We start from the raw sequence: 25990 nt of genomic DNA on the forward strand, positions 1-25990 counted from the left end.
AAGTAGCCCATTCGATGGTCGAAGTAGCCCAAAAAACACTTCGAAATTCGAAGTTTTTTTAATTAGAATCCTTCACTCGAAGTTAGTGAATCGGCCCCTTAGTATATTTGTATAGTTATACATTTAGGTCACTTCTTGACACTGCCTATATCTGCCCTTTTTGCATGGTTTGTGTACATAGTGACAAAAATAGCCGAGAACAGAATAAATCAAAGTATTTCTTAAGATTTCCTAAAACATAGTTTTGTTCCAAAAATGGCCTAATCAGCATTGCTTCTGGCAGATAGTGTATGTAAGCAAGGTACCAGAGCTTAGGCACATTTCTTTCATGAGATTTAACATCTTTATCATAACAATGATAAACACACTCCTGGAGTTTCCTGCATTTTCCAAAATGACTACATCTTACTTCATAGACAGAAAAACAAATATTACACCAGCTGAAAGGGATTGGTCTAAAAGCAGCCCATGTTCCTGGAAAGCAACCAAGGATAACAAAGACACATTTGAATCATCAATTCATAAACAACAAAAAGAGTAACACATGAATGTCAAGAGAAGGAAACATAGTCATAACTGATACCAGTGGAAGCAATCATATGATCTCAAATTTAGCAAGGGCATAGCTATGATTTTTATTTCATTCTTACATTAGTATGCATGTGCACTTGTGCAGGAAACATATCATGAAATACCCCCTAACTCTACCTTATCTTACCCCACAGGCTTATGTAATACTAGCTCAGAAACTAAAGATGGGTGGCATGCTTTTTGATGGCACAAGGAGCAGTCAATTTTATTAGACCTTAGAATGCAGGACCTTCACTAAACCCCTTTTGAAACCTACTAGTGTTCCAAGGAAATCCTGCCTCTCTATTTCTCCAGAGATTGGGTAGAGTAGAACATTGCTATACTATTCTATTATAACTTTCCACAATAGCCAACATAGCTAGCTAGCTAACAATGATTCTTGCTGTCCATTTTATGAAACCCAGCGTGACATCATTTCGGTACTTAGTCGATTTACTAACGGCGCAGGTGTAACTTCGCTAGCCAAAGAGATTGATGCTGGCGCTCATTCGCACTCAATCGCCAGGTGAAGTTGCACTCTGGTAAAGGGACATAACTGCACAAATTCACTAAGATGCAGATTTTTCTGAACGTTACCTCTTGCGCCAGACTTGCGTTCGCCATCTCAGATCAGGCGAAGTGCAATAGAGTAGATAGGACTTCCAAAAACTTAGTTGAAAATTTTTCTAAGTCCCAAAAAACGCTGGCGTCTTTTTCTTTTTCAGGGTAATAGGCTGCAAAAGATCGTAAATTTTTTTGGGGTAACTGGGTTCCCACCTACATTTCCTAACATATACAGGGCAATATAACAACTCTATTTTATTTTATTAAACTTCCCTGAATTTGTGTAGTGTAATGTATTTGCTGCAACATATACGTCCATTCAACGTTAACTTCCTGCCATATGCAAATTAGCCAACGCTAGTGCAACTTCGCTCTGCTTGCTGAATTAATGCTAGCTCAACTTTGCCAGCGTTCAGTGCCCTGGATGCAACTTCGCTTGTTAGTAAATTAGCGTTGTCTAAGCAAATTTTCGCCCGGCGAATTGTTGCGCTTCCAGCGAAGCCGTTGCTGACGAATTTTCTCTACTTAGTAAATTTGCCCCTATTTCCAAATCCTTTTGCTGATGTCTTGCTTTTGCTGATGTTGATCCCTTACTGCTTGGACTGATCTGTGCCAGTTACTTGATTTGTAAGCATTCCATGTTGGGACTGGCTGTTACCTGACACCAGATAATAACCCTGGACCATTGAGAGAACGTCAAGCCTTCTTCAGGTATTCTTGCCACAGTTCAAGTATAAGGGCAGAGACACACACTGCGATTCCAGGAGATTAGTCGCTTCAGGGCGACTAATCTCCCCGAACTGCCTCCCCTGCCATCCCGCCAGCTAGAATGAAAATGGCACTCGGAGTGCTTAGTTTTCCGAATTTGCCTGAAGTTTCCTCGTGAGGCAACTTCAGAAAGTAAAGCAATCCGAGTGCCATTCCGCCGGCGATTTTCATTCTAGCCAGCAGGAAGGCAGGGGCAACTAATCTCCAAAAATCACATCATGTGTCTCTGCCCTAAGGGCTAAACTAAACACAGGAGATTTTGTAGGATGGTGTTGGATCGAAAGATCGCATCCTACAAGTCTGATGTAGTCGCATGGGTGAAAATATAATGGGACTGATACAAAAATCTAATTTGCAAACAACGCAACCTACATGGAATCTATCTACAACATAGATCCAATGCAACACAACTGTTGGATGGGAATGCAGCTTATTGAGTCTTCGTCCAACAAGATAAAATCTGTGATGTCTGATTTTTCCCATTAAAATTCATTGACTATCAGACGTAGCTGCATGAACAAACTAAACCATCTGACTTTATTTGATCCCGCTTTACATTCTAGCTATAGGGGGATCAGATTTAAAAGCATCCTACAAATATCTCGCTGTTGAGTGGTGTTGCAGGCATTTGCATGGCAAGATCAGATAAAATCTAACTCATAAAATCTGATCAAAGTTTTATCCTACTGTTTCCAAAAGGAACAACAAATAAAATCTGTAGAAACTCACCAGTACATTGGAGGGTCCAGGTGCATTCACCTGAGACTACAGCATGGGGGGGGGCAGATAAACCAAAGGAAAAAAACACTTAGCCTATGATTAAATCTATCTATAGTACGAAACACGGATGGAAACAAATATGTATGTGTTTCAATAAAAACAACATTATGATTCTACCAGCCTGGACTTGAGTGCCTGCCAGATTATTCCTTTTGTACAGGTTACTGGATATGGAGCGAACATTTCAATGGTTTCCATTACCCCATCCATTTGTTATGTTAACTTTTGGCACCTTTATAAATAACACTGGCCATGTATTATTACTATTTAATTATCTTGAAAAGTCCATACAACAGGGTAAGTCTAGAATGGCAAACAGAAAGAGCCATTTACTATAATGGCCTAGAGTGGAACAAGCTATAATACACAAAAGCCATGAATATCCTGTAAATTATATCCTTATAAACGGTGAGTTCTGATGTCATCAGTTATAAACGGTGAGTTCTGATGTCATTTCTGTCACATGACTCATTGAAATTTGTGTATTATAATAAATAAAGTACCCCCAATTGTAAAATATGAGGATATTAGAAGTTACCTCGGAGTTCCATGACCTGTATAAAAACACTCGGCCTTCGGCCTCGTGTTTTTATATGGTCATGAAACTCCTCGGTAACTTATAATATCCTTATATTTTACAAAAGGGGGTACTTTATTCACTATATAAATACACTAATATTATATATTTAATTAAGGAGACATATGCCTGGACACAGCTGCCATGGCTGACCTTGTGAGAGAGGTTGTTATTTGTTAATGAGGTTATGTAAAGTAAACGTCCAAGCTGGCCTTCAATATGAACTACTATTGTTTTGGTAGAAACACAAAGAGATTTCCTTCCTTACTGCTGAGGGTACAGAGCACTATAATATACTCATGGGCTGAATGATTAGAGATTTTTAGAGATTAGAGAATCTTTAGAGATTTACCATACCCCGTAGTTGTTAAAAATCCGAATCCAGAAATACGCCATCGCAATGTAGACGTCAATGGCAGATGTTCCTGAAGTTGTTTTTTACATCATGATCTGCGCTGATCGGGCGGCAACTAACAGTCTGTTGGATACGCGACAATTTGTACGATACGAATTGATGCTCGGTTTTTTCGTGACGTTTTGCTCTGATTTTTTCAAGAAACATTGTTGATAAATGAGTTCAAATCGTGGAAGGGAGTTTGGCTGGATTTGTTTTCATAAAAAATTAGAATAAAATTAGAAATAATTTTGTTTTAGTAAATGTGCCCTCAGTTCCATAAAGGGTATGGGAAAAAAGTCCTTGCACAGCATGTTTAATTCCTAATATCACACTATAATTTGCTTTAATATATAGGTATCTATATTACTCTGTTCTACTTGACCCCTTCAGCTTTCCATTCATAGCAGTGGGAAGGGATCTTCAGCATTAGTACAAGCAGTGACAGTGTTCTCTCTATAAAAAAAGGCATGCATTGTCATTACTAATGTTCTATAAACGCCTACAAACATGAGCGAATGTCCTTTTATTTGAGCTCTGAAATGACTATTTGCCACTGCACATGTATACACTTGCTTCCCAGGCAGCTAATAAAAGTTCATTGTAAACTACTTTTATTATATGCCTGCAAGGCTTAGTTGGCTATGCTCAGACAGGGGTGCATGTAAGGGCAAGCAGTCCAGTGTGGAACTCCTAGAATGATTCCAAAAAACGGACACACCCTTGCCTAATAATAGGAAAACACACCCACGCTGATTTATGGAGCAATATCCTTTTATAAAGTGAGCACAGAGTTTCCAACCTGAGCATATATATGTATTATTACAAGGTCATTAAGATTGATGAAGAAACTATGGTTTGCAGTAGTAAAGTGATTTGCACTAGTAACCTGCAAAACCTTAAAGGAGAATTCAACCCCCTAGGCGCAAAAATCCCTCCCCTGCGTTGGCCCCCCTCCCTCCTCCCCCGGGCAAATTCCCTTAAAGGCATACTGTCATGTGAAAAAAACATTTTTTCAAAATGAATCAGTTAATAGTGCTGCTCCAGCAGAATTCTGCACTGAAATCCATTTCTCAAAAGAGCAAACAGATTTTTTTTTATTCAATTTTAAAATCAGACATGGGGCTAGACATTTTGTCAATTTCCCAGCTGCCCCCAGTCATGTGACTTGTGCCTGCACTTTAGGAGAGAAATGCTTTCTGGCAGGCTGTTGTTTTTCCTTCTCAATGTAACTGAATGTGTCTCAGTGGGACATGGGTTTTTACTATTAAGTGCTGTTCTTAGATCTACCAGGCAGCTGTTATCTTTTGTTAGGGAGCTGCTATCTGGTTACCTTCCCATTGTTCTTTTGTTTGGCTGCTGGGGGGGGAAATGGAGGGGGTGATATCACTCTAACTTGCAGTAAAGAGTGATTGAAGTTTATCAGAGCACAAGTCACATGACTTGGGGCAGCTGGGAAATTGACAATATGTCTAGCCCCATGTCAGATTTCAAAATTGAATATAAAAAAATCTGTTTGCTCTTTTGAGAAATGGATTTCAGTGCAGAATTCTGCTGGAGCAGCACTATTAACTGATTCATTTTGGAATTTTTTTTTTTCCCATGACAGTATCCCTTTAACTTGTTACTTGCCAATCCGTCTAGGTCCTCTCCAGCGGAGTTCATGGCAGCCATCTTCTCCCGAGAACTCTTCTTCCTGTAGTCATCTGCATTTGGTGGTGCATGCACAGTAAAAAGCATTTGCCGGTACGAATCTACTGCGCTTGCGCCGAAAGTCACAAAGTTTCTGAAAACGAAATCGGAAACTTCGTGACTTTCGACGCATGCGCAGTTGTAGGCATTTGCTGGTACGGAGCTACTGCGCATGCAACCGAAAGTCACAAATTTTCTGATTTGTTTTTCAGATACTTCGTGACTTTTCACCAGCCTGACCTCAGAACAATGTATAAGATAATGTCCTTTTCTATGCACTTTCTGCAATCAGTTAACCCTAGCATTGCTGACTCTCAGTTGAGCCATCTGCCTGGAATTCTAAAAATGCAAATATCAATAAAAATAGAATTATTTCAAAAGTGCTCAGAGACGCACCATGAGTAGCTTAGTATTAATTCAGTTTTGGGGTTTAGATCCCCCTTATAAAAAATGTTCAGTAAAAAGTGCTGTAGATCTTGTAAGCATTTTTGCCACACTCAGGCTTATTTTTTTTATGTTATTATATCAGGAGTAGTGACAAGGGCATTTTTGCTGCTACTAACAGCTGGTGGGCAAAACATAATGTGTGCCATAGCCCTAACTGAAACGGTCTAATACTGCGAGTACATTATTGCTAGTACACTGTTTTAATGCCTGTTTCAGTTCATTAACCTGCTGAATTTGCACCCCCATTACGCCAATAGCTTCAGCTTGTAAAGTAAAGACCCTTTAATATGCTACGTTACATTATTACCACCCTATATTCAGGCTTTCCAAACTTGCAGCCACAACAGAGAGATGTGCTGGACTGTGGGAGGTGCTCCATCCTTTCAGAGCCTGGCAGCAGGGGTATAACTACAGAGGAAGCAGACACTGCGGCTGCAGGAGGGGCAGGAGGTATAGGGGCCCCAAGGGGCCCTAATTCATTTTCAATAAATATTGGTAAAACAGGTCAACCTTTAGACATTTTAGGGACCTAAAAAAAAATTTGTTGTGGGGCCCAGTGATATCTAGTTGTGTCACTGCCTGGCAGAGCAAGTGCATGACACAACAGAAAGCAGAGTCTATGCATGAGGCTTCTGATCGGAAAAGCCTTCCCTTAATATGAAATGAAAGGGATGTTTACAGTAATATTAGCTTTTTGTTTATATTCTAAGACAATTTGCAACTGGTCTGTGGGGTATCTGGTTGCTAGGGTCCCATTTATCTTAGTCATCAGGTAGTAGTTTAATTGTAGGATGATTAGTAAGAGCCTGAATGGGGGGAAGTAAAAGACTTCCAGAAAACCTGTGGCATAATGCATAGTGGCATAAGATATGGTGGCATGAGACATAGTGGCATAAGACATAGTGGCATAAGACATAGTGGCATAAGATATAGTGGCATAAGATAAAGTGGCATGAGACATAGTGGCATAAGACATAATGGCATAAGACATAGTGGCATAAGACATAGTGGCATAAGACATAATGGCATAAGACATAGTGGCATAAGACATAGTGGCATAAGATATAGTGGCATAAGATATAGCGGCAGATATAGTGGCATGAGACATAGTGGCGTAAGACATAGTGGCGTAAGACATAGTGGCATAAGATATAGTGGCATAAGATATAGTGGCATAAGATATAGTGGCATAAGATATAGTGGCATAAGATATAGCGGCAGATATAGTGGCATGAGACATAGTGGCGTAAAGTCAAATACAAGAGTCCTCTGCACTCAACCCATTATCAATATATTTAAGACAGAGACATTTTGTGCATACTGCTACTAAAAAATGCCTTACCCTTTAAACAAAACAAGGATTGTTTGTCCATATATTGCAATATATTTAAGCTGGCCAACTACGTCAAAGTCATCCCATATCTGGCCAGTCCTATGCTCAATTTTATCTGATTCATTAAGAATTCTATTACTTCATTATACCTTTTACAAAGGGACTTGGTTTTACCTGCAACTTAACTTGCTGCTTTCAAAGTAAAACTCCCAAACTTGGCTGCCCTTTTATTAGACACCAGTGGGATCACCTGACTATAGCTGGGAAGGGTGGGAGCTACAACATGGATTTGACTATATGTATTTTGTGGTCACAGCCTCATTGCACCCCCGCCTAATGGTTTTAAAAAATAGTGGTGAGCACAACTTTCCCTTGTTTGACATAGTGGCGTAAGACATAGTGGCATAAGACATAGTGGCGTAAGACATAGTGACATAAGACATAGTGGCATAAGACATAATGGCATAAGACATAGTGGCATAAGATATAGTGGCATAAGATATAGCGGCACAAGATATGGTGGCATGAGACATAGTGGCATGGGACATAGTGGCATAAGATATAGTGGCATGAGACATAGTGGCATAAGACATAGTGGCATGAGGCATGTACACTACTAACAATTCAGCCATCAATGTGTTAAATGGCATTGCTTCCTGCACAGGAAACCATATAAATGAGATAAGTGAGCCTTAGCTTGTGAGTGGGTAGCGGGTCTTGGACAGCCATAGCACTGGACCCAATAAGCCAGTCTCAGCTGTGCAAGTTGTTGTTTTTTTGAGCTGAAACTGGCAGCGATCAGCATATAGATATGGGAATGACATGCTGGATACCACCTACACTGAGCATTCACACACACAAAGCATTCAGAAAAATAAACATAATGGCATTTCAAGTGAATCACAGCGCAGCCCTTCCCGGGCTTCATCTTATCTCTATCCCACACTCCAGCCTTGTGCTTCCTGCTCCAGGGCTGATTACCTACAGTCTGCTCTTCTATCTACAGGGGTAAGTCAGGGCAGATGTCATGGCCCGTCTGCCTGAGTCACATCCTATATACAATGCACTTTCACTAGCCACCAATGGAGCAATGAGCTTCTTTCCAAACAGGATGGCTTCTGTCATACGTATTCCACCCAGAGTCTCTAGGGAAACCTGATTAAATTGCCATCAGCGGAATCTTGGGCAGTTACTTGGAATGTTTGTCTACCTTATCTCCTTTAGTGGCATGAGTAAAAGTCCAGGCCTCCCCACCCCTTGTGTATACAACTCATGGAAAGGGCACATGAAGAACTCACATTGGCAGTTATTACAGGCAGCACTCACGCAGCGTCACATTGGAAGGAATAGGCTTTATTAGTACCTGGTCCTGGGGAACCTGGTGCGGATGTGAAATCTAGTGGACGAATGCCAGCCAGGAGTCTCACTGCTACCGGCAAATAGCTCAGGGCCAGGTGAGATATCTTTGGGGGAATGTAAATAAAAATATGCACAATGACAAATATTATACCTTTGTGGTAATTGAAAACAGTTTTGCAAACCCACGAAAGTATTATGTAGGGATGCACCGAATCCACTATTTTGGATTCGGCCGAACCCCTGAATCCTTTGTGAAAGATTTGGCCAATACCGAACCGAATCCTAATTTGCATATGGATTAGAGGTGGGAAGGGGAAAACATTTTATACTTCCTTGTTTTGTGACAAAAAGTCACGAGATTTCCCTCCCCGCCCCTAATTTGTATATGCAAATTAGGATTCGGATTCAGTTTGGCTGGGCAGAAGGATTCAGCCAAATCCGAATCCTGCTGAAAAAAGCCGAATCCTGGCCGAATCCCAAACCAAATCCTAGATTCGGTGCATCTTTAGTATTATGTGACCCAAATCTGCCAGTAGACAAACAATTTGTGAACTATATAGCTTGCACCAGTGCGCAGTGTATGGAATAAAAATTAAAGGAGAAGGAAAGCTACGGAGGCATTTTATTGCCAATAGATTAGCTGCAATAGTGCAAGCTAGAATGCTATATTTATTCTGTAGAATGTTTTACCATACCTGAGTAAAGAGCTCTAGAAGCTCTCTGTTTGTTTAGGCTAGGAGCTGCAGTATTAACATGGTGTGACATCACTTCCTGCCTGAGTCTCTCCCTGCTCTGGGCTCAGATTACAGCAGAGAAGGGAGGGGGGAGGAGCAAACTGAGCATGCTCTTGCCCAGGGCAATGAGGTTTAAGCTGAAGGCAGGAAGTCTGATACAGAAGCCCACGTGTACACAATAAATGGAAAGAAATGCAGTGTTTCTTTTGATAGGGGACTGGTATGTTTAGATGGACCATTCTGATAAGGCTTACTTAGTTTTAACCTGTCCTTCTCCTTTAATGAAAAAGTTAGTTTTTCAGAAAAAAATGCCACCTTCATCAGGCCTTTCATTTTAAACTAGTTAAAAAGAATATCCTTTCCTACGAATGTTGTCACATTTCCACATTTTCTATTAATTCATATACATTCAAAAAGGGTCATTTACTAATACGGTATACCGTATGGTATCTATTATCCAGAATGCTCATGACCTGGGGTTTTTGGGATAAGGGATCTTTCCATAATTTGTATAATCTCTATACCTTAAATCTACTAAAAAAACATTAAAACATTAAATAAACTCCATAGGAATGTATACCTGCAATAAGGATTAATTATATCCTACTTATGATCAAGTACAAGCTATTGTTTGGTTATTATAGAAAGAAATGAATTGATGAAAATTGAGTCATTTGGAGCTTTCTGGATACAGGATCCCACGTCTTTCTAAGTGTAATACATGAGCTAGAAAGCTGGCAGAGTTAGTGATGGGTAAATGAAAGCAAATTGAATGTCTTTTCTATCAGAAATCCAGAATCCACTGTGGGTTTCCAGATAACGGATGACAAAGCTGTAGTGTGCAAAGTGCAATTTTCTCATGCAAATTGCAATGTTTTATCCACAAAGCCATGTGGGGGAGTTGCAATTGCTCCAGCTGCCTCAAAATGAATACATTTGTGGGTTTATTAAAATATCAGATATTAGTTGCAAGCACTATGTGTGGCAATACAATAGCATTAGAGTGCAATTCTTCTTCTTTCTGTGCAAGTCTGCTGTGTGATATTGATGCAACACACTGTGGGAAACCTGCAATTACAGCCAGGCCCGGACTTGCATTCAAAATAGGCCCTGGCATTTCAAGAACACAGAGGCCCAAACAGCCCCCCATCAGTCCAATAAATAGTGACTGTCTATGGCATCTTACAGCCCCTCTGGCATTTGCCAGAATCCACAGATTGCCAGTTCAAGTACCATTAATGAATAACATCAATAATTTCTATATATGATTCCATTTTAGTGCGTCTGCATTTGCAGCTGTATTAGTAAATGACTATCTTTTTGTATTCTATTCTTTTTGGTCAGATGAACATTAGGAGGCAGATTGTAACTGTAATTATTCTCCTCTTGCTTTGTTTTACTGATCCAGCTTGTGTTTGCAGCCATTTTGCTGGCTGCCTGGCCATGGGTTTAATTCCCACCTTCCTTAGCCCTCACTAAGCTCTCACTGTACAGGTATGGGATCAGTTAACCGGAAACCCTGTTATCCAGAAATCTTAAAATGACTGGAAGGCCATCTCTCATAGGGGCAAATTCACTAACCTGCGGAGTTGTGCTAGCGCAGGCTTCGGCACACTTCGCCGCACTTCGCCAGGCGAAGTTTCGCCAGGGCGCCGCTAATGCACTAAAATCCGAAGTTGCATTCAGGGAGGCGAACGGTAGCGAAGTTGCGCTAGCGTTAATTCGTCAAGCAAAGCAAAGTTACGCTAGCGATGCCTAATTTGCATACGGCGCCAAGTTAAAGTACAATGGGCGTATATGTGGCAGCAAATACATTACACTACACAAGCCTGGGAAAGCTTCATAAAATAAAATAGAGGTGTTATATTGCCCTATACATGTGCCCAGTGTATAGTTTAGGTGCCATATGTTAGGAAATGTAGGGGGGAAGGAGGGTGCCCCAAAACAAATTTACGATCTTTTTCAGCCTATCACCCTTAAAAAAGGAAAAGACGCCAGCGTTTTTTGGGACTTAGAAAAAATGTCATTATTATTATATTGCACTTCGCCTGGTCTGAGATGGCGAAGGCAAGTCTGGCGCAAGAGGTAACGTGCAGTAAAATGCGCAAGTTAGTGAATTAGCGTAGTTACGTCCCATCGCCATAGCGCAACTTCGGGTGCGAAGTAGTGCTAGAGTAGGTCCACTTCGGTAGCGAATTTACGCCAGAACCCCTTAGTAAATTGGCGAAGTAACGAAATGACGTCACGCTGGCGAATTTGAGTTAGCGTTAGCCGCTTCACGCTTTAGTGAATTTGCCCCTTAGACTTCATTTCATCCAAATAATCCAAAGCTTTTTGATTTCCTTTTTCTCTGTAATAAAAAAACCAGTACCTTGTACTTGATCCCAGCTAAGGTATTCGTAATACTTATTGGAGGCACAACAAGTCCATTGGGTTTATTAAATGTATGATGATTTTCTAGTAGACCAAATTATGGAAAGATCTGGAAAACCCCTGGTCCTGAGCATTCTGGTTAACAGGTCCCATACCTGTTTAAGTAACCATCAGGAAAAGCCATGTGCCTCAAGGTGTGTGTCCTATTTAGGGATGCACCGAATCCAGGATTCGGTTCGGGATTCGGCCAGGATTTGGCCTTTTTCAGCAGAATCCTTCTGCCCCGCCAAACTAAATCTGAATACTAATTTTCATATGCAAATTAGGGGTGGGGAGGGAAATCACGTGACTTTTTGTCACAAAACAAGGAAGTGAAAATGTTTTCCCCTTCCCACCCCCTCTAATTTGCATATTGAAATTAGGATTTGGTTTGGGATTCGGCCTTATCTTTCGCAAAGGATTCGGGAGTTTGCCAGAATTCAAAATAGTGGATTCAGTGTATCCCTAGTCCTATTATTTGGGATGTGGCCAGAGTTTGCTCATTGCCTGTACATAGAGAAACCATATACCGTAAATGATATCAGCATAGGTATTCCCCGGTTCTAAGCACAGAAACTACCTTCACTAGATTACTTGTACTAGTTATAATACATAGAGTAATAATAATAACTACAGAGAAACTACCATATGGAATGTTCTGGCTACTATTATTAACCTCAGGCATTTTGCACTTGACCTTATACACTTTATAGCTCCAGCAATGTAAACAAGCAATTGTTTTCGGATATTCTTGCCAGGGAATGCTGCAAGCAAGGTGACGCTTGTTTTTGCCAAGCGAACACTCAACATTAATCAGAAGCTGGAGATTAGCCAGACTGGGTGTGACTGTGTAGTACAACCCAACCTTTCGCTATGACGGGTGTGTGTTTGCTGCAATCTCCTGCACCAAAAAAACTATCTGGCTTAATGCCACCATTCTTTGGGTTGTGTTATGTTTTACACTAATCAGGGCAAGACTGAAATTGAAAGTCAGTCCCATTCCCATGATCCCAAACCAGTCCCTGGTGTGTACAAGCTGTTTAAAACAATTATCATTCTACCAAGAAGCTTCTGTAAAGCTGCATTGTATCACTAAGCCTAATAAAGCTATAGTTGTGGAAGGGTTTGTTTATACAGAGGGCTTCTTTTAACCAACTAGCAATAACCAGGAAGTTGGAAGTTTAGAATATTCAATGAATTAATGTTGAAAAAGATTGTATACTGCTCCTGAAAACACCACCTGTGACAAGGTTCTCACTTCACTTCACACTAGAAACGTTACTGGTAAAATAATATTTTCACCTATTACAGGAGTGGGACTTGTTATCCCCAATGCTCGGGACCTGGGGTTTTCCTGATAAGGAATCTTTCCATAATTTGGATCTCCATATGTTGTCTATCAAAAATCATTTTAATATTAAATTAATCCAATAGGATTGTTTTGCCTCCATTAAGGATTAATTTTATCTTAACTGGGACCAAGGTACTGTCTGATTATTACACAGAAAAAGTAAAGAATTTTTTTAAAATCTTTATTTATTGCTTATAACGCAGACTATGGGAAATGGCCTTCCCGTAATCCAGAGCTTTCTCGTTAAACGGGTTTCTGGATGTTGGATGTCATACCTGTATTGTCTTACAAATAAGCCTGTGAAGCCTTTGAGTCAACTATGGCCCTTGAAAATCCTTTGGAGGGCCACATCTGGCATCCATAGGTAAAAAATATTAACGGGGTTCTGCCATTGCTCCAACAATACTTGCTGGTGTGGGATTGAAGCAAAGGCCTGGGGCTGCATGTGTAGCTCTATAGAGCTATAGTACCAGTAGGCTGCAAATAAAGAAACAAGGAATATGGGACGCTATATATATCTGGTGGTATTTACAATGTAACAAGTATTTATGGAGCTTCAAATAAGCAAACCCTCAGCCAACCCCCTTGTTCTTCTTTTTCAAGAATAAAAGCAAAAATGAAAGCACAGGATGTGGCACTGCTCTTGTTTTGCTCTCTTATGTGCAGCAGATGGAATGCTTAATTAATAGCCCAAAGATACCATGTCTCTGTTGCTTATTTTTTTTTAATTTCATTTTGCTCATATCATTTTGTCATTAAATGATTTCCTAGTTTTACACATCATAAAGGGGGAAGTTAACCCTAATATAAACTTTTACTCGTTTATAATGGACCTATTCTAAGGTCCAAGGTTTTTTTTTTTGTAAATTCTTATTTGCAGAGTGGCCGTGAGCAGTGTCATAACAACCAGCAGGGGGGGTGCCCAGGAACATCATTATGCCATTGATTGTAAGTCATTAAATAATCCTAACTGGATGAAAAACAATCCTATTGGGTTTATTTGATGTTTTACTTATTTTTTTAGTAGACTTAAAGGGGTTGTTCTCCTTCCAAACACTTTTTCCAATTCAATTGTTTTTAGATTGTTCCCCAGGAATAAATACTTTTTTCAATTACTGATTACCATTATTTAGTATTTTACTTTACTTTTTTTATTTAGTTTAAAGTTGAATGTTCGTGTCTCTGGTGTTTGAGTCTGGCAGTTTAATAATTCAGACGCCGCAGACTCTGAACTGTTACAATTTTGCAACATTGAGTTGATACATTTCTCAGCAGCATCTCTGGAGTATTAGCAACTATTGTATCAATTCTAACAGCTGCCTTTAATGAAACCCAGAGATTCTGCTCAGCAGGGACAAAAATAAGAAATGTCTCAACTAAATGGATCCATTTAGAACAGTTTACAGGGTCGGCGACCTCCCCTTCCCAGAGCTGCTTCAGAAGGTGAAAAATGACACTTTACACTTCACACTTCAATATTAGAAAAACGGTCACACATAGAAAATAAAAAGTCATTGGAAAAAGTCGTTATTTCTGGTGATCAATCTGAAACCAATTAGTTAGTTAGTTAGTTAGTTAGTTAGTTAGTTTAAGATATGGAGATCCAAATTACATAAGATCCCTTATCCAGAAAATCTCAGTAACTGAGCATTCTGGATAACAGGTCTCATACCTGTATCTTAATAAATGGAAAATATGCAGATATTTTCAGCCAAGGACAGCCCCTTTGTTCCCCACCTGAGAGGTTTAACGTATGCTGACTCTTTTGACTGCCATATTTCTCTCTGAAGGGTCAGAGAAATCTTGAGCTTTATATAGGGTTTTGTGTCGATAATTCTTACTGTTTTATGGGTGTGTGGCACAGTGGATTGGTGGCTAGCATTTCTGCCTTGCAGCACTACTTGCATGCACTTTGTATGTTCTTCCCAATCTTTGCGTGGTTTTCCTGCCATAAAAATTCTGGTTGATCAATTTGCTCCTTAGCAAACCCTGGCATGTGTGACTGTTTTAAGGAATTTAGATTGTAAGCTCCACTGGGTCAGGGATTGCTGTGATGACTAAACACTGTGTAAAGCGCTGCGTAATCGGTGCTATATAAAGAATAACAATAACAAGAAGCACAAACCCTTTCACACTCACTCGCAGATCCCATGTGACAGGAGGTGGAAGGAGAGAGAGAATTGATTTAGTCCCACTCACTCTTTCTATTCAAGGATGGATGATGAAAACCTTTATAATGGGCCTCTTCCTGCTTGTGCTACTTGTACTCTCAAGCATAATGAGGAGCTCTTTAAAAAGAAAAATAGGGGACTCGTTTATAATGGAGAGGTGGAAGAAATCATACGTCCTTCTCCAGAGAGCATCCTAAAGCTTCCATTGTACTGTGGATACTTCCATCCTCAGCCAATAGCAGCTCTCTGTATTATCGGGTGTTGGTTTAGGAAAGACCACAGGTGACACAACTCTATGGGCAGATAATGATTGTTTACATGTGTACACATACTTTGGGATATAAGTCTTATAGATCTGTACCCCCTGTGTCACCACAATATACCCCATCAGTTTGTATTCTGTGTCAATTACAGTTTTGGTACAGTTTTACAATTGCAAGTGCAGCTGCCCCTTTACAAATGAGCCCTAAAATATATGCCAGCAAAATGGTTTAAATTAGGGATGCACCAAATATTTTCTGCCAAATCCTTCATGAAAGATTTGACCGAATACCGAACCGGATCCTAATTATATTATAATATTTTTTCATTTCTTGTTTCGTGGCAAAAAGTTACGCGATTTCCCTTCCCACCAATAATTTACATATGCAAATTCTGCTGAAATTCTTATCCTGCTGAAAAAGGCCAAATTCTGAACAGAATCTGGGATTCGGTGCATCCCTAGTTTAAATATCTCAATGGGGTTTTATCTTGTGCTGACCCTGCAACTCTGCTTATCCAGAACTCTGTTGAGCTTACATCCTGCTGCAGTCAAATGCCATTGAGATGCTGTTATTTACAGTTCATCAAAGCCAGAGAGCCACAGGATGCAGAGAGCTGCTCTACGGAACCAACAAGAGCTATAGCTCCATATCCATTTTCTACACATTCACAGGTTACTTCTCAGTTCCTTTTGTTATCACAATGTTCTAAATGTAGGAAGAGAAACGGCACTTCCTCCTGCTGATACAAATTTCCACTCACTTCCCACCTATTCAGATGCTGTGAAACAGAAGTGCGATGCTGCTGCCGAGAACAGGCCAACTTTGTATGAAAGGAGAAAAGTGTTGTTTCTTAACCCCGTAGCTGCCACGAGGCTGGAGGGGAGAGGCGAGGGTGGAGGGCAGAGGATAATGATTATCTCAAGGCTGCATAAGGGTCAGGGCACACGCTCATATTCGGGAAAATTAGTCGCCCGGCAAAAAATCTCCCCTTCTTCGGGCCGACTAATCTCTCAAAACTGCCTCCCGCCGGCTAGAACGTAAAAGAGACTTTTATTCGCCTCTTCTGAGGGGCGACAATCTCCCCGAACTGCCTTCCCCGTCTGCCCGTGCCCTGTCTTCCCCCTGTCTGCCCGTGTGCTAAAGCCCTAAGGGTCAGGGCACACAGGCCAAGTGCCATCCCAACGGTGATTTACATTTTAGCCGGCGGGAAGGGGAGGCAGTTCGGGGGAGTTAGTCGCCCCGAAGTCGCCGGGCGACTAATCTCCCTGAATCTGCCTCTGTGCCCTGACCCTAAAAGGGTGGTTCATCTTTAGCTTAACTTTTAGTATGTTATAGAATGGCTAATTCTAAGCAACTTTTCATTTGGTCTTCATTATTTATTTATTTTAATCATTTTTAAATGACTTGCCTTCTTCGTCTGACTCTTTCAAGCTTTCAAATGGGGGTCACTGACCCCATCTAAAAAAAACAAATGCTCTGTAAAGCTACGCATTTATTGTTATTGCTACTTTTTATTACTCATCACTCTAGACAGGCCCTCTCATATACACATTCCAGTGTCTCAGCCAATTCAGAGCATGGTTGCTAGAGTAATTTGCACCCTGGCGACCAGATTGCTGAAATTGCAAACTGGAGAGCTACTGAATAAAAAGCTAAATAAGAATAAAAACCAATTGCAAATTGTCTCAGAATATCACTCTCTACGTCATACTAAAAGTTAAATCAAAGGTGAACAACCCCTTTAACAAAAGCAGGTTTGCTTTTTGGTAATGTAGCAGGTCCAGCTATGTGAAAGCCAGAGATGTTAGTTACAGATAACCAGTGGGACAGCACAGGGGTAGGGCAGATACTATGTATAACATTCACAAAGGCCTTGGGTCACAACTGAAAAAGATACTTTGAATTCTGGTACTAACCTGTCCATAACCTGTGCATTATTACAGCACTGCATACTGACTGGCAATCTGTGGGTTCTGGCAAATGCCATTATCCCGGTGCTTCACAATGCGGCTGGATGGCATTCCACCCCTAATATCCTGCAGCTCTAGGGGAGTGTAGAAAAGGGGTTCAATGTAAATTCTGCACCTAGGCCAATGGTTTAATTATGTTACTACTGGGGAAGCTTTTGCTCTCTGTGATACCTTGTAACCAGAAATCAGATTCACTGTGAGACTGGATGTTTATATGATTTTTTTTTTAACTTAAAATCAGGCCACTCTCTTTTCCAGCATGGCTGTAAAAATCCTTCCTGGTTGCTAGGTTAGTGAGAACCTAGTAACCAGATAGCAGTTGAAACTCCAAACCAGACAGTTGCAAAACAAACAGCTCAATAATTATAACCACCACAAAAGTACAAACAATAAAGAGCAACAAAATGCTGAAAAGTGTGGGTGCAGGTGGTCTGGCTGAAACAAGGGTGCAAGTGGTCTGGCTGAGAATGAGGGTGCTGGAGGTCCAGCTGAGAATGAGGGTGCAGGGGTCTGGCTGAGAATGAGGGTGCAGCGTGTGGGGCTGAGAATGAGGGTGCAGGGGGTCTGGCTGAGAATATGGGTGCAAGTGGTCTGGCTGAGAATGAGGGTGCAGGGGTCTGGCTGAGAATGAGGGTGCAGGGTGTGGGGCTGAGAATGAGGGTGCAGGGGGCGTGGCTGAGAATGAGGGTGCAGGGGGCATGGCTGAGAATGAGGGTGCAGGGGGTGTGGATGAGAATGTGGGGTGCAGGGGGCATGGCTGAGAATGAGGGTGCTGAAGGGCCGGCTGAGAATGAGGGTGCAGGGGTCCGGCTGAGAATGGGGGTGCAGGGTGTGGGGCTGAGAATGAGGGTGCAGGGGGTCTGGCTGAGAATATGGGTGCAGGGGGCCTGGCTGAGAATGAGGGTGCAGGGGGCATGGCTGAGAATGAGGGTGCAGGGGGCCTGGCTGAGAATGAGGGTGCAGGAGGCCTGGCTGAGAATGAGGGTGCAGAGGGTGTGGCTGAGAATGAGGGTGCAGGGGGCGTGGCTGAGAATGAGGGTGCATGGCTGAGAATGAGGGTGCAGGGGGTGTGGCTGAGAATGAGTATGCAGGGGGTCCAGCTGGCTGAGAATGAGGGTGCAAGGAGTCTGGCTGAGAGTGTGGGTGCAGGGGTCCAGCTGAGAATGAGGGTGCAGGGGGTGTGGCTGAGAATGAGGGTGCAGGGGGCTTGGCTGAGAATGAGGGTGCAGGGGTGTGGCTGAGGGTGCAGGGGGTCTGGCTGAGAATAAGGGTGCAATTGGTCTGGTTGAGAATGAGGATGTAGGGGGCCTGACTGAAATGAGGGTGCAAGTGGTCTGGCTGAGAGTGTGGGTGCAGGGGGTCCGGAAGAGAATGAGGGTGCAGGTGGTCCGGCTGAGAGTGTGGGTGCAGGGGGTCTGGCTGAGAGTGTGGGTGCAGGGGGGTCTGGCTGGATGAGAATGAGGGTGCAGGGGGTCTGGCTGAGAATGAGGATACTGGGGGCCTGGCTAAGAATGAGGGTGCTGGAGGTCCGGCTGAGAATGAGGGTGCAGGGGTCCGGCTGAGAGTGTGAGTGCAGGGGTCTGGCTGGCTGAGAATGAGGGTTCAGGGGGCCTGGCTGAGAATGGGAGTGCAGGGGGTGTGGCTGAGAATGAGGGTGCAGGGGGCGTGGCTGAGAATGAGGGTGCAGGGGGCATGGCTGAGAATGAGGGTGCAGGGGGTGTGGATGAGAATGTGGGGTGCAGGGGGCATGGCTGAGAATGAGGGTGCTGGAGGTCCGGCTGAGAATGAGGGTGCAGGGGTCCGGCTGAGAATGGGGGTGTGGGGCTGAAATGAGGGTGCAGGGGGTCTGGCTGGGAATATGGGTGCAGGGGGCCTGGCTGAGAATGAGGGTGCAGGGGGCATGGCTGAGAATGAGGGTGCAGGGGGCCTGCCTGAGAATGAGGGTGCAGGAGGCCTGGCTGAGAATGAGGGTGCAGAGGGTGTGGCTGAGAATGAGGGTGCCGGGGGCGTGGCTGAGAATGAGGGTGCATGGCTGAGAATGAGGGTGCAGGGGGTGTGGCTGAGAATGAGTATGCAAGGGGTCCAGCTGGCTGAGAATGAGGGTGCAAGGAGTCTGGCTGAGAGTGTGGGTGCAGGGGTCCAGCTGAGAATGAGGGTGCAGGGGGTGTGGCTGAGAATGAGGGTGCAGGGGGCTTGGCTGAGAATGAGGGTGCAGGGGTGTGGCTGAGAATGAGGGTGCAGGGGGTCTGGCTGAGAATAAGGGTGCAATTGGTCTGGTTGAGAATGAGGATGTAGGGGGCCTGACTGAAATGAGGGTGCAAGTGGTCTGGCTGAGAGTGTGGGTGCAGGGGGTCCGGATGAGAATGAGGGTGCAGGTGGTCCGGCTGAGAGTGTGGGTGCAGGGGGTCTGGCTGAGAGTGTGGGTGCAGGGGGCCCGGCTGAGAGTGTGGGTGCAGGGGGGTCTGGCTGGATGAGAATGAGGGTGCAGGGGGTCTGGCTGAGAATGAGGATACTGGGGGCCTGGCTAAGAATGAGGGTGCTGGAGGTCCGGCTGAGAATGAGGGTGCAGGGGTCCGGCTGAGAATGAGGCTGCAGGGAGTGGGGCTGAGAATGAGGGTGCAGGGGGTCTGGCTGAGAATATGGGTGCAGGGGGCCTGGCTGAGAATGAGGGTGCAGGGGGTGTGGCTGAGAATGAGGGTGCAGGGGGCGTGGCTGAGAATGAGGGTGCATGGCTGAGAATGAGGGTGCAGGGCGTCCCTAGGCCCGCTGTCATTCATCGCCCCGTTCCCTCCCACAAATATTCATCATCGGGACTAGAGCAATGGGGATTGGCGAACAGGAAATTTTAAAAACTGTCGTATCTCCTGTGCCTCCCCAGTGTTTCTGAACCAATATGGGTGTGGTTGGGCAGCATGCCACCCCCTAAAATCCTGCCGCCCTAGGCCCGGGCCTTGGTAACCTCTCCACAAATCCGGGCTTGGGCGTGGCTGAGAATAAGGGTGCAGGGGGCATGGCTGAGAATGAGGGTGCTGGAGGTCCGGCTGAGAATGAGGGTGCAGGGGTTCGGCTGAGAATGAGGGCGCAGGGTGTGGGGCTGAGAATGAGGGTGCAGGGGGTCTGGCTGAGAATATGGGTGCAGGGGGCCTGGCTGAGAATGAGGGTGCAGGGGGCGTGGCTGAGAATAAGGGTGCAGGGGGCATGACTGATAATGAGGGTGCAGGGGGCCTGGCTGAGAATGAGGGTACAGGGGGCCTGGCTGAGAATGAGGGTGCAGGGGGTGTGGCTGAGAATGAGGGTGCAGGGGGGCGTGGGCTGAGAATGAGGGTGCATGGCTGAGAATGAGGGTGCAGGGGGTGTGGCTGAGAATGAGTATGCAGTGGGTCCAGCTGGCTGAGAATGAGGGTGCAGGGGGTCCGGCTGAGAATGAGGGTGCAGGGGGTCTGGCTGAGAATGAGGGTGCAGGGGGCCCGGCTGAGAGTGTGGGTGCAGGGGGTCCAACTGAGAGTGTAGGTGCAGGGGGGCTGGCTGGCTGAGAATGAGGGTGCAGGGGGTCTGGCTGAGAATATGGGTGCAGGGGGTCTGGCTGAGAATGAGGGTGCAGGGGGCCTGGCTGAAAATGAGGGTGCAGGGGGTCTGGCTGAGAGTGTGGGTGCAGGGGGTCCGGCTGAGAATAAGGGTGCAAGGGGTCTGGTTGAGAATGAGGATGTAGGGGGCCTGACTGAAATGAGGGTGCAAGTGGTCTGGCTGAGAGTGTGGGTGCAGGGGGTCCGGATGAGAATGAGGGTGCAGGTGGTCTGGCTGAGAGTGTGGGTGCAGGGGGTCTGGCTGAGAGTGTGGGTGCAGGGGGCCCGGCTGAGAGTGTGGGTGCAGGGGGGTCTGGCTGGCTGAGAATGAGGGTGCAGGGGGTCTGGCTGAGAATGAGGATACTGGGGGCCTGGCTAAGAATGAGGGTGCTGGAGGTCCGGCTGAGAATGAGGGTGCAGGGGTGTGGATGAGAATGTGGGGTGCAGGGGGCATGGCTGAGAATGAGGGTGCTGGAGGTCCGGCTGAGAATGAGGGTGCAGGGGTCCGGCTGAGAATGGGGGTGCAGGAGGTCCAGCTGGCTGAGAATGAGGGTGCAGGGGGTCCGGCTGAGAATGAGGGTGCAGGGGGTCTGGCTGAGAATGAGGGTGCAGGGGGCCCGGCTGAGTGTGTGGGTGCAGGGGGTCCAACTGAGAGTGTAGGTGCAGGGGGGCTGGCTGGCTGAGAATGAGGGTGCAGGGGGTCTGGCTGAGAATATGGGTGCAGGGGGTCTGGCTGAGAATGAGGGTGCAGGGGCCTGGCTGAGAATGAGGGTGCCAGGGGGTCCTGGCTGAGAGTGTGGGTGCAGGGGGGTCCGGCTGAGAATAAGGGTGCAAGGGGTCTGGTTGAGAATGAGGATGTAGGGGGCCTGACTGAAATGAGGGTGCAAGTGGTCTGGCTGAGAGTGTGGGTGCAGGGGTCGGATGAGAATGAGGGTGCAGGTGGTCGGCTGAGAGTGTGGGTGCAAGGGGGTCTGGCTGAGAGTGTGGGTGCAGGGGGCCCGGCTGAGAGTGTGGGTGCAGGGGGGTCTGGCTGGCAGAGAATGAGGATACTGGGGGCCTGGCTAAGAATGAGGGTGCTGGAGGTCCGGCTGAGAATGAGGGTGCAGGGGTCCGGCTGAGAGTGTAGGTGCAGGGGTCTGGCTGGCTGAGAATGAGGGTTCAGGGGGCCTGGCTGAGAATGGGAGTGCAGGGGGTGTGGCTGAGAATGAGGGTGCAGGGGGTCTGGCTGAGAATGTGGGTGCAGGGGGCCTGGCTGAGAATGAGGGTGCAGGAGGCGTGGCTGAGAATGTGGGTGCAGGGGGCATGGCTGAGAATGAGGGTGCTGGAGGTCCGGCTGAGAATGAGGGTGCAGGGGTCCGGCTGAGAATGAGGGTGCAGGGTGTGGGGCTGAGAATGAGGGTGCAGGGGGTCTGGCTGAGAATATGGGTGCAGGGGGCCTGGCTGAGAATGAGGGTGCACGGGGCTTGGCTGAGAATGAGGGTGCAGGGGGCATGGCTGATAATGAGGGTGCAGGGGGCCTGGCTGAGAATGAGGGTGCAGGGGGCCTGGCTGAGAATGAGGGTGCAGTGGGCCTGGCTGAGAATGAGGGTGCAGGGGGTGTGGCTGAGAATGAGGGTGTAGGGGGCGTGGCTGAGAATGAGGGTGCATGGCTGAGAATTAGGGTGCACGGGGCTTGGCTGAGAATGAGGGTGCAGGGGGCATGGCTGATAATGAGGGTGCAGGGGGCCTGGCTGAGAATGAGGGTGCAGGGGGCCTGGCTGAGAATGAGGGTGCAGTGGGCCTGGCTGAGAATGAGGGTGCAGGGGGTGTGGCTGAGAATGAGGGTGCAGGGGGCGTGGCTGAGAATGAGGGTGCATGGCTGAGAATGAGGGTGCAGGGGGCCTGGCTGAGAATGAGGGTGCAGGGGGTGTGGCTGAGAATGAGTATGCAGTGGGTCCAGCTGGCTGAGAATGAGGGTGCAGGGGGTCCGGCTGAGAATGAGGGTGCAGGGGGTCTGGCTGAGAATGAGGGTGCAGGGGGCCCGGCTGAGAGTGTGGGTGCAGGGGGTCTGGCTGAGAGTGTAGGTGCAGGGGGGCTGGCTGAGAATGAGGGTGCAGGGGGTCTGGCTGAGAATATGGGTGCAGGGGGCCTGGCTGAGAATGAGGGTGCAGGGGGTGTGGCTGTGAATGAGGGTGCAGGGGGCGTGGCTGAGAATGAGGGTGCAGTGGGTCTTGCTGAGAATGAGGATGCAGGGGGTGTGGCTGAGAATGAGGGTGCAAGGAGTCTGGCTGAGAGTGTGGGTGCAGGGGTCCGGCTGAGAATGAGGGTGCAGGGGGTGTGGCTGAGAATGAGGGTGCAGGGGGTCTGGCTGAGAGTGTGGGTGCAGGGATCCAGCTGAGAATGAGGGTGCAGGGGGTCCAACTGAGAGTGTGGGTGCAGCGGGTCTGGCTTGCTGAGAATGAGGGTGCAGGGGGTCTGGCTGAGAATGAGGGTGCAGGGAGTCCAACTGAGAGTGTGGGTGCACTGCAGGGGGTCTGGCTGGCTGAGAATTAGGGTGCAGGGGGTGTGGCTGAGAATGAGTATGCAGTGGGTCCAGCTGGCTGAGAATGAGGGTGCAGGGGGTCCGGCTGAGAATGAGGGTGCAGGGGGTCTGGCTGAGAATGAGGGTGCAGGGGGCCGGCTGAGAGTGTGGGTGCAGGGGGTCTGGCTGAGAGTGTAGGTGCAGGGGGGCTGGCTGGCTGAGAATGAGGGTGCAGGGGGTCTGGCTGAGAATATGGGTGCAGGGGGCCTGGCTGAGAATGAGGGTGCAGGGGGTGTGGCTGTGAATGAGGGTGCAGGGGGCGTGGCTGAGAATGAGGGTGCAGTGGGTCTTGCTGAGAATGAGGATGCAGGGGGTGTGGCTGAGAATGAGGGTGCAAGGAGTCTGGCTGAGAGTGTGGGTGCAGGGGTCCGGCTGAGAATGAGGGTGCAGGGGGTGTGGCTGAGAATGAGGGTGCAGGGGGTCTGCCTGAGAGTGTGGGTGCAGGGATCCGGCTGAGAATGAGGGTGCAGGGGGTTCAACTGAGAGTGTGGGTGCAGCGGGTCTGGCTTGCTGAGAATGAGGGTGCAGGGGGTCTGGCTGAGAATAAGGGTGCAGGGGCTCTGGCTGAAAATGAGGGTGCAGGGAGTCCAACTGAGAGTGTGGGTGCACTGCAGGGGGTCTGGCTGGCTGAGAATTAGGGTGCAGGGGGTCTGGCTGGCTGAGAATGAGGGTGCAGGGGGCCTGGCTGAGAATGAAGGTGCAGGGGTGCGGCTGAGAATGAGAGTGCAGGGGGTCTGGTTGAGAATGAAGGTGCAGGGGGTCCGGCTGAGAATGAAGGTGCAGGGGGTCCGGCTGAGAATGAGGGTGCAGGGGGTCTGGCTGAGAATGAGGCCTGGGTGCAGGGGGTTCGGTGAGTAGTGCGAGTCTGGGACAGGTGAATGTGACCGAGTGTGCGTGTGACTGATCTCTGAGGGTTAATGTAGCAGCATTTTACTGTGTGGGAGGAGTGTGAGAGAAAGGGGCGGGTGCTGCCGGTGGAACTTGTTGGAATGGAAGGGTAGCGCTAGTCTGTGGCACTGGGAAACTACAACTAGTCGCAATCGCAGACCGACAGCACAGGAGCAGGAAAAGTTAGTGGGAAGAGGCCACGCCCAGTGAAGCAGCAGAGGACGGGGGGAGAGAGAGGAGTCGGGCACCTGTGGAGGAGCTGGAGGTGTGTTTGGGTGGAGAGCAGTGAGGAGCCGCCGCTCCATTCCAGGATGGGATACAGACTGGGGGCTGATACTAAACATCACTCCGACTACTGCAGCATCTTCATCATGGGGACTGTGGGCAAGAAGAAGGAGTAAGTGAGCGGCTCTGGGGGGTCTGTTACACTGATTGTGCCACACTGAGTACATGTGAGTCCAACTGCTGCTTCTCTTATTGCTGCTTATTCTTACCCCTACCGACAGGCTCTCTGCCCTGGGCTTTGTCTCTGTATCAGCAGCTTCATTGTTGTATGATATTGTGTATACACGTGACCTGCTGGGGCCCCCCACACTCCCCCCTCATTACTTTACATGTGCGGCAGACCCAGCGGCTGTATGAGCTGATCTTCTGCACTGGCTACATAGATGTGTGTGTGTAATATGCTGCTCTCATTAATTCATTTACACTAATCAACAGGACACAAGTGATGGGATCTGCTGTCATGTCATTTACAGTGTATTGTGGGGTTGATTGTTATGATAGGACACACTTTATCCTTAATAATAATAATAATAATAATAATAATGTCATTATGGTGATCTCAGTATCCAGAGTGAAGCATCAGTGTACAGCATATATACAATACATATCATAGGATATTATGGACTGGTTCATACACAAAGCAAATGACCCTCATTCTCTTGCCCCTATTCACCCTATGAGCTGCGTTATGTAAGGCTTCTACTACTTCCAATGTCGGTCACGCGTATTCTATACCTGATTCACATGTAGCTCTGCAAACTGACTGGTTCCGAAAGGTAAGGTTTAGCCAACTTGTTGCCACAAATCTCCGAAAGCAAAATTATGTGCTTTGTAAATTGCCCTAATTATGCTCATTATACAGACAGGCTGATGTGATTGTACAGATTGGCTTCTTTTCTTATCAAGGGACAATGAGTCTGCCTATGCACTATATCTTAAAGGAACCCTTTCCATGTGTTATTCTAATATACAGTATACAGCTTTTTTTCTAACATCCTTTTTGTCTGGTTGTGTTGGAAACCGGATAGGATGGATGTACTTAATAAAGGGTTTATTGAGTGATGGTTAGTGCCACCTAGAGCCGGCTGGGAAACGCAGAGGATTGTTCTTTGGGGTTAAGGTGACAGTGTTTCCTATCTGCCTGTAGGGTCTGTTTGGGAGATAAGTTTTATGGAGTCTTTGTCCTGCTAGTCAGGGATTTCAGCCTGGTCTACATCCTGCCTGGAAAGTATTGTCTTAAGCTGGCCATAGATGTTGAGATTTTTAAAAGATCAGATCCTGATCGTGAGACCACGATCTTCTAGGAACG

General features: G+C 46.3%; 1 protein-coding gene across 5 annotated transcripts in view; it reads left to right on the plus strand.

The window, feature by feature from the left end:
* Window positions 1–25990, plus strand: part of rasgrp1.L (RAS guanyl releasing protein 1 L homeolog) — an 84608-nt gene that overhangs the window by 20206 nt on the left and 38412 nt on the right. Inside the window, exon 1 of one of the 5 annotated variants that reach the window (XM_018228797.2) lies at window positions 24401–24793. The exons of 1 other annotated variant lie outside the window; for it this stretch is intronic. In XM_018228797.2, the coding sequence (XP_018084286.1) occupies window positions 24708–24793 (86 nt within the window). In that variant the 5' untranslated portion in view covers window positions 24401–24707. Of the gene's footprint in view, window positions 1–24400; window positions 24849–25990 lie in introns of those variants that run through there. 3 more of the 5 variants (XM_018228795.2, XM_041573336.1, XM_018228796.2) reach the window with 3 other exon arrangements.

The sequence above is a fragment of the Xenopus laevis genome, chromosome 8L (assembly GCF_017654675.1).
Source record: "Xenopus laevis strain J_2021 chromosome 8L, Xenopus_laevis_v10.1, whole genome shotgun sequence".
In the NCBI taxonomy this organism is placed as follows: Eukaryota; Metazoa; Chordata; class Amphibia; order Anura; family Pipidae; genus Xenopus; species Xenopus laevis.